The sequence below is a fragment of the Marmota marmota genome, unplaced genomic scaffold (assembly GCF_001458135.2).
Source record: "Marmota marmota marmota unplaced genomic scaffold, marMar, whole genome shotgun sequence".
In the NCBI taxonomy this organism is placed as follows: domain Eukaryota; kingdom Metazoa; phylum Chordata; class Mammalia; order Rodentia; family Sciuridae; genus Marmota; species Marmota marmota.
Window position 1 is genome coordinate 6,086,518 of NW_026000000.1, and position 13,077 is coordinate 6,099,594.

Here is a 13,077-nt window from a genome sequence, read left to right on the forward strand (position 1 = left end):
TATATATATATATATTAGGATACACAAATAGCAGAAATGAATTTTGGCTAAATATATTAACTTGAATCAATCAGAAACCCAAGGATAGGGCCCATTAACTTTTATTTTAAATATGACAACCTACCAAAGTTTCCACATCTATAAATGCCTCATCACTATGCAAATGAATGTCTCTGTGATATAGCTTTGTAGTAAATAAGAGTGTTAAAAACTAAATTTCCATGGTTTGAAATGCTGTGTAGAGGAGTAATCAAATGGATCAGTGGAGAATAATAATTGAATTCCTTCCACCTTACATAGGCTACTGATACTAATAAAAATTCTGGTCATTGACATCCAATCCTAAGATTCAGAAATCTGAAGCATAGTATTTTTAAATGTGTCTAAGTGTCTGGCATTGTCTCAAGAAATTAGTTTTTCTGCTTCGTTACATTTTCCGGGTAGGTGAATTTTAACCATTTAACCATTTGGATGACACATAGACAGTATTATGAACATTACAGAGCTTAAGGTAGAAGTGATTTAATACAAAGGTAGAACTTACTCTATTTATGTCTTTGTTCACGCAACAAGAAAGCACTTACCTTCTATGGGTTGTCACCCACGTCACAAGTCCTGTATGCGCTGGGAAATCTTGTTAGTAATGAAGTTTTCTGTTAAACAATTATGACAATTTATTATGAACTTCTTACAAATTGTAGAGAATGCCAAAAAAGTCACCTTTCTTTGAAGAATACACTATTTATGTTAAAAAAAGACATGTATGTGATTTGTATATCTTTTAAAAAAGAAATCCTGTTGAATGAAGCATGTGGATCACAAGGGCTATATATAGCCCAGTAGAGCCTGCAGTATGGCTTTGTGAAAATGGAATGGGCCTTTGAATGAAGGTTGGGTTCTTCTGAGGGAAATAGAAATTTCTTAGAGAAGCTGGATGTGCATGCAGAGGTGTGTAGAGAATGTTCATTGCAAAAAAAAACAAAAAAACAAAAAAAGTGGAAACAATACAAATGCCCAACTTGAAAGAAAATGTATTTATACAATAAAACTCTAATACATTAAAATTAGTAAGCATGTAATAAATAATTAAAACAATGTTGAAAGAAAAATACATTTCAGAATGATACCTGTGATTAGATATGTATTCATATATTTTTACATATCTATGAACATATCTATGAACATATAAATAGATTGATAGAATGCTCACTATTAGAGTGGTTGCCTAAGAGTGTAAGAAAATGAGAATAGAGGAAGAGTAAGTGAAATTAAGATTACCTAATGCATTATTTCTTAAATATAACCTGAAATGGTAACAAATGTTTTAGAATAATTTCTTGTCATTGAATTATAATTTGTGATATTATTCTTTGAACTGGTTAATGGTAATCTAAACTCTTTTTTTAACAAATATTTTTAAAAGGAGTAATGAAATTAACCTTATCAATTGCTATTCACCTGATCCTCCTGGGTATGCAGCAGACTTAGACTTTATTGTTTCTTTTTGCAGGTGAATGTTACTCGTGAAGACTCACCTAGTGAAGACCCAGTCTTTCTTAGGACTTTAGGAAAAGGAGATTGGTTTGGAGAGAAAGCTTTGCAGGGGTAAGTGACCACATGTTGCACAGTTGTTTGAATCCTGTATTCCTGTTTTAAATTTGGAATTCCTAGCAAAATGAGTCCTTTCTTTAGTACTTAATATAATATAGATACAGACCTATGGCAGTCATTTTTAGTTATTTTCAGCTGAATATGTAATCTATTTGGATAGATTATATAATTGATTTGTCACCTTCTAATCAGTCATTGTTATATTAACAGAATGATTTCTAAGATTTGTGTTCCCTAATCGCAATCTCTATAATGACTCTTAAAGAGAGAAGTCTCTACAAAATTACTCTGTATAACAGTTCTACTTAGGGACATGATAGGCTGAGAATTTCAAGATCCCTAAGCCTAACTGTACAAAAAATAGATCATAAGGCTTTCTAGGCTTTACCTCTGGGTGATCATTGCCATTGCCATTATGGGGATGGAGATGAAAGAGAGAATTGGAGGTGGTGATAATGAATACCTGGATCCAGTACAGATGGGCTCTGAAGGCTGGACACAGGTATACTTCAAGGTTGCTGAAACTCCACTTGTAAACTAAGACCTCAAGAAGCAAGCTCTTGAGATTTCTTCTCATACATCATGGGAAAAAAACTGAGTTGACTGAACCATGCATTTTTGCAGAATGCATGACAAATGTACTTGGGAATCCTACTCTCATTTTCCAATAAGCAACATATCTTAATTATCAGTAAATATAGATAGGCCCTTTCAAATATTAGTTCTGTAGTATATGCACCACTTGAATAAGAAATAAGCAATAAACATTTATTTTTGTATCAGATTCCAGATGCAGAACTGTATATGGCAATAGGATGTAATTTATAATCAGTTTTGCTTCCATTTCGAATTGTGCCTTCATTTAAAAATTACATTTTGCTTAAAATTTACCCAGAATAAAAATAGTTTAAGGAGTTTTTATTTTTAAGCTACAATCAGATGGCAGGTTTTATCTTTTTTCTTCTTATTTCACAGCAACAGAAATGAAACAAACATATCTTAATAAGACATCTTACTCAGGCCATTTATAACCAAACACATTCAACTTTTCTTTTTCTTTTACTTAGGTTATTTGATCCTTATCTGGTGAACATGGATTTTCCATTAGCTATCTCTAACATCAAAATTGGAAGAAATAACATATTGGGTGTTGGTCCACAAAGGAATGCAATAAACATGATTTTCCTAGTTTGAACGCCACAATCCTGTCATGTGTATCTTAATTTTTCTTTCTTTTGATTATTGAATATGTAGAAGGCTCTGTAGAATGATACCAGCTGATTTCATTGATCCAACAGCAAATACCTCTGTGGAAAACAACATTACTTGCAAAAGAACCAAACAAATGAAAAGAAAGAAAGAAAGAGAGAGAAGGAGAGAAAGAGAGAAAGAACAGAAACATTTACAATCATTTCTAATTAAGATCACAAGTAGAAAGCCAGAAAACAAGTCAGCATTGGGAATCAACAGATTTTCATATTTTCTTTAGTAGTTCATTATCACTAAATTTTGATGTCAATTAAAGAAGACTTCTATGGTAAAAAATTAGTTTAGTTTTCCAAGGAATGACCTTGAGAATATGGTTTATGAAAAAGTTGCCAAATTTTGCTCTAATATTAAAGTTTAAGTAAATAGTACATTTGGATTGGGTCCTTTCCAACACATGAGAATACTCATGAACTATCTGATAATAGAACTTTCTTATGCATATATTCAGTCCTCTCCACTGGTCATCTTAATAGACTATGGAATAACCAACCCACCTCCCTCTCTTCATCCAACCCCACCACTTCCCTCCATAGCCACCCCCATTTTATTCTGACCGCTCCTTCTTTCTTACACCCTTTATTCTCAGTTTTCCACGACTAAGTGTGGCTTTATTGGTCTCTTTTAAGTACAAAGGTCTTTGTTTTTTATCTTTATTTAACTATACTTTTTGGCACAATTTTATTATTATTGATTACTCTTTCCTTCTTAAAATTTTCCCATCTTTGGGGCTGTTTAAATTATTAGCACTCCTTAGCATTTTTTATTTCATATTCTTTTATATATTCTTAAAGATAACATTTATTACTAAGGATTGAGGTAAAAAAAGAAAATTTTCTGTGGGTATACCTGAAAAATCAGTATTTTCCAGTTATCAAAGTTTGAGTTACCACTTTTATGTTTTCTCACGTAAGTCTCTTTCTCTGCTCTTGATTCAGAGAGCTTCCCTCTCAAATCTCTGATGGTCTTGAATGGACACTTGTCAAATGTATACATCACTCACTCAGAGTCACCTACTTACACCTTTTTATGATTTGTGTCCTCAAGCCCTTTGCTTTACTTATTTCTGTTCCTGATTATTTTTTCCGCTTTAGCGGTACTGGGAATGAAACTCAGAGCCTCAACATGTACTAAGCAAGTACCCTACCACTGAGCAACACCTGCAGACTCCATTTTCTCCTTATTTATTTTTGAAGGAAACATCCCTTAGAGGCAACTTCAACACAAAGTCTTAATTTGTTTTCTCTAGAGTATTTCCCTTATTCATCCACTTTTCTTGTCCATTTCATTGTCCCAGTTGCCAAGATCCTTATGTAGTTGGCCCTCATTGTCTGTGTGATCTCATGGTTTCAGAGGTCTCAGTCCATAGATGGCCAACTTCATTGCTCTAGGCCTGAGATGAGACAGGACATCATGGCAGAAGGAGCAAGCATCACAGGACATGACAATCATGTCATGTCAGTAAAAGAGCTTATTTCATATCTTAAAATACATCAATATTTTTTCCTTAGCTCTCTCTTTTACATACTTGGAAAGCTTTTCTAGATGCAAGACCGTATTTGAACTCAATGAAAAGAAATTCCAAATATTTATCTACTGATCTGATTCTAGATTCTTGCACTTATCAGATATTCAACAAGTATTTGTTGAATGAATGAATAGATTAATGAATGAAGAGATGGATGAAAAAATACCTCTCTAATGATACCCAATATTTCAATACATTCTGTCGTTGATTACCTTCACAACTTTAAATTTTTTGGTGATACCTAAATGGATTTGAGCTCACTTGACTATAGGGGGCAGGTTAGTCATGTAAATGAATAAAAAGGATGAATAAAGCAGAGGCGCAAACTGGAAAACTTTGTGTAATGGACAGCAATTACTAAACTCTAGTTTATTCCTTCTCTGTAATGTGATCTCAACTTTATTAAGAAAAACAGAAAAAATATATTTTAAAAATATAAAGTATAATTTTTAAACTCTGTTGGAAAAACAATAGCAAATATACAAGCCCCAAATCGTTTCTGAAGAATGTTTGGCCTGTAGACTGCCATTTTATGAATTCTATCAATCATATGTACCTCTTTCAAAACTGTATCTACCTAAGCTTATTAGGTTAACCCTTATTGATCATTTTCTTGCTTTGAGTTCATCACAGTGAGTGTTTTCATGTCTTATGTCTGTAACTTGTTTTTCACCCGTGTTTCTGTGTTCTTTTGTGATCTTTCAATTTCAATGTTTCACACAAGAAATTCTAGTATTACACAAATAAAATTGATTTGTTTCACTACTTTCCCTCAAAATAGCTTGTCGATGGATAAGACCTCAGGATATAAGTTCTTTGGGCAACTGTGTACTGTATATCCTTTGGGTAATAGTTATTCTTATGTGAAAACCCTATAATTTTTTACAGTGGAAGAAAAATTTTATAGTCAGCACTCTTTCTGTGTATATAACAATGCATTAAAGATATGTGGTTTTCCAACAAATAAAACTTTTATGTATTGGGAAATTTTGTTTTATCCCCTGAGTGTATGTTCAGCAGATTGTTAAAATATTGCTTAATTTGTAATTGAATGAAATGAAAACATCATTGAAATTTAAAAATTTGAGATTGCCTCATACTTGTATTGATTAAGCACAGTAGATAAATGAATGACTGATGAAATGTGAACTCAGCCTCCTATTCACTGTGGACCACTTACCTGTAGAAGTAACAAGATTTATTTCTTTCTTGGATGGAGACATTGGAGTCATAAATATAGATCTCTTTTAAACTATATTATTAATAGCCGCTAACTCATAGCATCTCATCACTAGAAAAATTTGAGTCACTTATTCTTTCATTTTGGTATCAAGCAAACTAAATACTGTTGTTTGGCTAAGGTGTCATTTTATGTTGATAATGGTTATCCATACCAGAGAAAGGGTGAAATGTTTTGTTTGGGGTATAAGTACTCCCGATATGCATGAAAATCACAGCTTTGCTGCAAAAAAATATTTCAGGTTTAGTCCAATAGTAGGAGTCAATACATTTACACTCTGACTTATTGCTCCACATTTCTACCTGAGTTGAAACCATATAGAATACATGTAAGCATCACATAATGTTGAATTCTAAGCCAAACATTACCTTTCCATATCTAATGAAGGAAAATAAATTCAAGTTCAACCCAAGAAGGATGCAATTGTATTAAATATATGCAAGTTCAGCCCAAGAAAAATGCAATTGTACTTCTTGGCACCCACCTTCCTTTCTGCTAACATTTGAGTCTTCGGCGTCTCATACAATTAAAAGAGTTTTAGCTCAAAAATCAGACTTCCTGAATTAGAATTCTATTATTTACTAATTATGAAATTTTAAAAGTTTTTTTTAATCTGAAATGGAGATTATAGTTGTACCTAACTTTGGGCTTGTTCTGAGGATTAATCAAGAGGATACTTGTAAAGTGATTTAATGAGGGTCTAAAATATAGTGTAATGCCCATCACCATCATCTTCACATCACATGTGGTCATCCTTTCTCAAGAGTGTTCTGCTGCTATTTGACAAGTGTAGAGCACTTGGAATAATTGGAATAGTATTAGATTGTGAGTCTGTCACTCACTGCTTACATAACTTTGAACAAGTCTCCCTTTCTGAACCTGTAAACTAAACCAATTGAACTACACAGTCTCAAAGTTTCCATAATGCAGAACCTATGATTCTCTAAGATTTGGCTGCTCTGCAACTGGACCAGACCTCTGGATGCCAAATGTAGCCTGAGACTCCCTGTAAAATGGTGGCATTTAATATCAGACCACTATCATCAGGGCCTTCCCTCCAGGAACTATCCCAGCTGTTGCCTCTCATTCTGAATTCCTGTGCCACATGCCAAGTCCTGTTCATGTTAATGCAAAAACGAATGAGCCAAAGCCAGTTTAACAGACCTTGCTATTAGAATCTGTATTTCCCTGGCTTCTCCCTCTTGGACTATGATCTTGGGAATGTTACTTAACATTCCTGAACCAGCTTGGTTTTGGCTCATGCTTTTTTTTAAAAAAAAATAACAAAATCGTAATAGAGAATATATTTAAATTTGATCATCAATCATATATTTATTTGGAAATACAAATTTATGGATAGAATTCAAACTTCATTTCTACCCTCCACTAGTGCTTTTCTCTTCCTCCCAATGTCACCATTCCAATGTAGGTTATGTATATTACTGAACATGTGTGCGCGCGCGCACACACACACACACACACACACACTCTCTCTCATAAGCATGGAATCTTATTTTATTTGCATTTAAAATTTTACTTACGTGAAATTTTACTCTGGATCAATATACAATTTCCCTTTTTTTCTTTCTGTTGTCATACTACATTTGCATCATTCCTTCATTAGAAGTATTACATTCTTTTTTATTTTTAAATGATCTTTCCATTTTTGTATGCACATTTAACACATAATGGCAATCAGTAGCTATCTCTTTCTTTGTAATAGTACAAATATCTTAGTGTATTTAACTCCAAATTTTTCCTACCCATCTTCCACTTAGTTTCTTAGTTTATAGTTCTACCTGGTAGATAAACCCCTGAATCTGAGTCATTATATTTACCCTATTTTTAAAATCACCACTGAAATCTATTTATTTAGTGTACCAACTACTTAGTCCTTTCTTGCTTCTTGCACTCATTTCATTCCTTTTGAGTTTATTTTTTAGTAATCTTTATGTGCTTACTGTCTTTGCCTACACATAAATGAATATTGGTTTAGGTATAAAGATGGAGGTCAAATTTTATTTTTTATTTGACATTTTACACACTATTATATTGTCTTTTGACATGTATAATCTGTAGGCATTCAAATTACCATTCCTATTTATGTAGGGTTTTTCTTTCATGGCTCTGTCTTTGACACTACACGTTTTTGTTATAGTCAATGTAGGGACAGATATGTTTAATTTACCCTTCATGTAAACTAAGTGTGTTCACTCTGAAAATGAGTCTTCCTCAATTCTAGAAAATTCTCAGCATTATCTCTACATTTTTCTTCTCCCCACTTCCTCTAATCTCTTGTTTTGGAACTCTTAATAGTTTGGATTACCCTCCTCATCCTACTATCTTTACTTTCTTATTCACATTTTTATCTTCTTTGTATTATTCTGTGCTACATTCATAATGGGATTTGGGCAGATTCTTTTAGATAATCATGCAATTCTCTGTTTTCCCTTTAACTGCATTAAGTCTTCAGTTCATTCAGTCCACTGGGGTTGATTCCAATGACTGTTTTTTAAAGCTACCTTTGGATTTTTTACTTGGTTACCTCAGTGGTTAGATTTATGAACTCTGATACTACCCTGCATTCTATCAGATCATAATGGGATGAAATTAGAAATCAATGATAAAATAAAAAGTAAAAACTACAACAACACCTGGAGACTAAATAATATGCTGCTGAATGAACAATGGGTTGCAAAAGACATCAAGAAGGAGATTAAAAAATTCTTAGAGGTGAATGAGAACACAGAAATCTCTGGAACACTATGAATGCAATACTAAAAGGAAAGTTCATTGCATGGAGTTCATTCCTTAAAAGAATAAAAAGTCAACAAATAAATGACTTAACATTATATCTCAAAGTCCTAGAAAAAGAAGAACAAATCAGGCCAACATCATTTTAAATGGAAAAAAATTCCCTTTAAAAACTGGAGCAAGAAAGGGATGCCCTCTTTCACCACTTCTATTTAACATAGTTCTTGAAACACTGACCAGAGCAATTAGACAGACAAAAGAAATTAAAGGAATACAGACAGGAAAAGAAGAACTCAAATTAACACTATTTGCTGGCAATATGATTCAATACATAGAAGACCCCAAAAAATTCTACCAGAAAACTTCTAGAACTAATGAATTCAGAAAAGTATCAGGATACAAAATCAACACCCATAAATCAAAGGAATTTCTGTATATCAGTGACAAATCCTCTGAAGGGAAACAAGGAAAACTTCCCCATTTACAATAGCCTAAAAAAAAAAACTTGGAAATCAACCTAACAAAAGAGGTGAAAGACCTCTACAATGAAAACTACAGAACACTAAAGAAAGAAATTAAAGAAGACCCGAGAAGATGGAAAGATCCCCCTTGTTCTTGGATAGGCAGAATTAATATTGTCAAAATGACCGCAGTACCAAAAGCACTATACAGATTTAATGGAATTCCAATCAAAATCCCAATGACATTTTTCATAGAAATAGTAAAAGCAGTCATGAAATTAATCTGGAAAAATAAGAGACCCAGATAGCAAAAGCAATCCTTAGCAAGAAGAGTGAAGCAGGTGGCATCACTATACCAGATCTTAAGCTATACTACAGAGCAATAATAACAAAAACAGCATGGTACTGGCACCAAAATAGACTGGTAGACCAATGGTACAGAATAGAGGACACAGAGACTTACCCACATAATTATGGTTATCTTTTATTAGATAAAGTTTCCAAAAAAATACATTGGGGAAAAGATAGCCTCTTTAACAAATGATGCTGGGAAAACTGGAAATCCATATGCAACAAAATGAAATTAAACCCCTATTTCTCACCATGCACAAAACTCAATTCAAAATGGACCAAGAACCTAGGAATAAAATCAGAAACCCTGTGTCTAGCAGAAGAAAAAAGTAGGCCCAAATCTCCATCATATTGGATTAGGCCCCTACTTCCTTAATAAGACTCCTATAGTGTAAGACTTGACTCTCCATTTCTGAGATACCCATATTACTAATAATCAATCCTGTTGGTTCTACCTTCTCAATAACTCTTAACCTCAACCACATCTTGCTGTTTCCCCTGGCACTGATCTGGTTAGTGCTACCAAGATGTGTCACCTAGATTACTACACAGTCTCACAATTAGTCTGTCTGATCTTCCTCAGTTCCCATCCATTCCATACACTAATGTGAAAATTTCTAGGTCTTAGTTTCCCAGAGTGGCCATAATAAATTACCACAAATTGGGTATCTGAAAATAATAGAAATGTGTTATTTCACAATTCTGAAGGCAAGAAATCCAAAAATCAGGATGTTGTTAGGCCATGCTCCCTCTGTAAACTCTAGGGTAGTATCTGTCTCCTGCCTCACTCCTAGTGGAAGGCTTAAATCAGTTTTATTAACATAAATATCACCTAAAATAGCTCACTTTTTTGGTAATGGGAACATTAGGAATTTACTCTCTTAGCAATATTGACTATATTCATTATGCTGTGTGATAGATCTCAACAAACGTCAAATTTGTTTCTCCTATCTAGCTGAGACTTTATTTCATTTGACTATCATCTTCCCATTATCCCCACATCTATCCTTTGCAGCCACCATTCTACCCTCTCCTTTATGAGTTCAATTGGTTTAGATTCCACATAATAAGTGTGAACATGTGATTACTTGTCTTTCTGTATTTGACCTATGTCTTTTAGCACAGTGTTCTCCAGATCCATGTATGTTTTCACAAAGGATACAATTTTTTTCTTTTTAAAGACTTAATAGTATTCCATTATGTATCAAAGCCACATTTTCTTTATCCATCTGTTAATGGACACTTAACCTGATTCCCTAACTTAGGTATTGTAGATAGTGCTACAACAGATACGGAAGTTCAGATAACTCTCATACTGACTTTAAATCTTTTAGGTAAATATCTAAAAATGCAACTGCTAGATCATATATAATTCTATTTGTATTTTTTAAGGTACCTTCATACTATTTCGCATTATGGATCATACAAATTTGTATTCTCTTTTCTACACATACTTGCGAATACTTATTATCTTTTGTGTTTTTGATAATAACCATTAATGTGAGGTGATATTTCATTGTGATTTTAATTTGTAAATCCCTAATGACTAGTAATGTTAAACATTTTCTCATGTATTTTTTAGCCTGTCATATTTTTTTTGAAAAATGTCTATTTAGATCCTTGGCTCATTTCTTAATCAGATTATGTTTTCTTTCTATAAAGTTGTTGAGTTCTTTATATAGTTTTGATATTGATTTCATTTCAGATGTATGGCTTCACATATTTTCACCCAATGTACAAATTGTCTTGTTCACTCCATTCTTTTTTTTTTTGTACAAAATACTTTTTTTTTTAAAAGAGTAATCTCATTAGCTTTTTTTTTTTTTTTTTTTTTAACATTCGCTTATTTTTGCTATTGTTGCATAAGCTTTTGGGGTCATATGTAAAAAATTTACTGGCAGACCAATGTTGTGGAGGTTTTACCCTATGTTTCTTATAGTGGTTTTACAGTTTTAGGTATTAAGTATTTAATCCATATTGAGTTGATTTGTGCATATTCTATAGATAAATTTTATTATTTTGCATATGGACATCGAGTTCTCCCAACATCATTTATTGAAAAAACTAACATTTTCCCATTACATATTCTTAGAAGTTTTGTCAAATATGATATGATCATAGTTGCATGCTGTTCTTGGAATCTTTTCTGTTTTCAATGTGTCTTTTTATGCCAGTACCATACTGTTTGAGTTGCTCTGACTTTGTAGTATAGTTTGAAATCAAGTAGTGTGATGCCTCCAGCTTTGTTCATTTTACTCATAATTGTCTTGGATATTTGAGGTGTTTTTTTTCTTTTGTGATCCCATATGGATTTTAGGTTTATTTTTCTATATTATGAAAAATGATATTGAAATTTTAATAGAGACTGATTGACTCTCTAGACCACTTTGGGTAGTATGGCTATTTTAAAAATATTAATTCTTCCAATCCATAAAAGGGGCTATATTTTTACTTATTTATTCCTCCTTCAATTTCTTTCACTGATGTTTTATAGTGTTTACTGAACAGAGCTTTTACCCCCTTGGTTAAATTTATTCCTGTTTTACTATTTTTATAGCTTTTATAAATGGGGTTGTTTCTTGATTCTTTTTCAGAAATTTAATTGTTAGTGTAGAGAAATGCTACTAATTTTTTAATGTTGATTTTGTATATTGCAACTTTACTGAATTTATCAGTGATAACAGGTTTTTGGTAGAATCTTCAGGGTTTTTTTGTACATTAGAAAAATTCTCTTAAATGCAAGGGGATTTATGAAAGAACACTTCTCTTTTTGAGGAAGGCTTTGGGCCTGCTTGAATAATTGTTTTTATAAAAGGGGTCAGATTTTTGTGGATGGTTGGAGGAACATCAAAATGTTTTAGTACTCTTCTATTAAATAGTTGCTTTATCCTTGTTGCCTCAAATATAAGGTCATTTTCAATGATAGAAATTGAGCTACTTACAGAAACAATTCAGTCCCTTATTGTTATTCTCCTATTTGTCATTGAGATAAATAATTTCTTTAGGTACTACAAGAACAAATAATGTAAATTTGAAAATCTCTTGAAAAACAGATTCAAAATGTTTCAGCTGAAGCTAATTTCCCTGTTAATGATCTCAGCATGTTTTGTGTCTGTCATATTTATTCTTTCCAAGTCTAAATGTTTGCTTCTTAATTTTTCTTTTGTACAGTGTAGAAGAAAAATGACTTGGTATAAATCATACTTTAGACAGGCAACAAAAATAATTGGTTAAATTCATTGTTATTAGGCTAATCACTTTTGATAACTATAAATTTTTTAAATGTTTAAAAAATGCCTCTAAATATCCTTGTCAAAAATTATATGAATATGATATTACTAATGTATTCTAATTAAGACTGTGTCCACTTGAGACCAGCCTTTCCAGTTGTATTTGTTCTCACATAGTTCTTATTCTTCATTCATACAATGAAATGAAAGAGGAAGATATTTCAGAAGAAATACACTACATGATCATTTGTCTTACCCTATACTACAGTCATTTAAGAAAATTCCAATTTTGTGTGTGTTTGTGAGTGTGTGTGTGGGGGGGGCGGGTGTGCACAGAGTGGTGTGCAGGGGTGCGTCAAGCAGCATGTAAAGCATCAAGACCATCAACTCTTCCAAGGGAGATTATGAAAAATGTCATATCACCTTTTGGTGCCTATGATTTAATCAAACAATGAATAATTAGAAATTAAAATTTAAAATACCATTAAAAACTATGAATTAGAGATAAATATGACAAAAATATGTATGACATTTTCTAGAGAATATTCAAGATATATTTTATTCCTACATTGTAAGACTCAGTATTATTCTCCCTGATTGATACATTCAGTGTAACCCCAATCAAAACCCCAAAAA

General features: G+C 32.5%; 1 protein-coding gene across 3 annotated transcripts in view; it reads left to right on the top strand.

The window, feature by feature from the left end:
• The window catches only part of Prkg1 (protein kinase cGMP-dependent 1), a 1,168,403-nt gene that overhangs the window by 979,888 nt on the left and 175,438 nt on the right, over positions 1 to 13,077 (top strand). For all 3 annotated transcript variants that reach the window (XM_048807597.1, XM_048807595.1, XM_048807598.1), the window contains exon 7: positions 1,511 to 1,605. In XM_048807597.1, the coding sequence (XP_048663554.1) occupies positions 1,511 to 1,605 (95 nt within the window). The remainder of the gene's footprint in view (positions 1 to 1,510; positions 1,606 to 13,077) is intronic.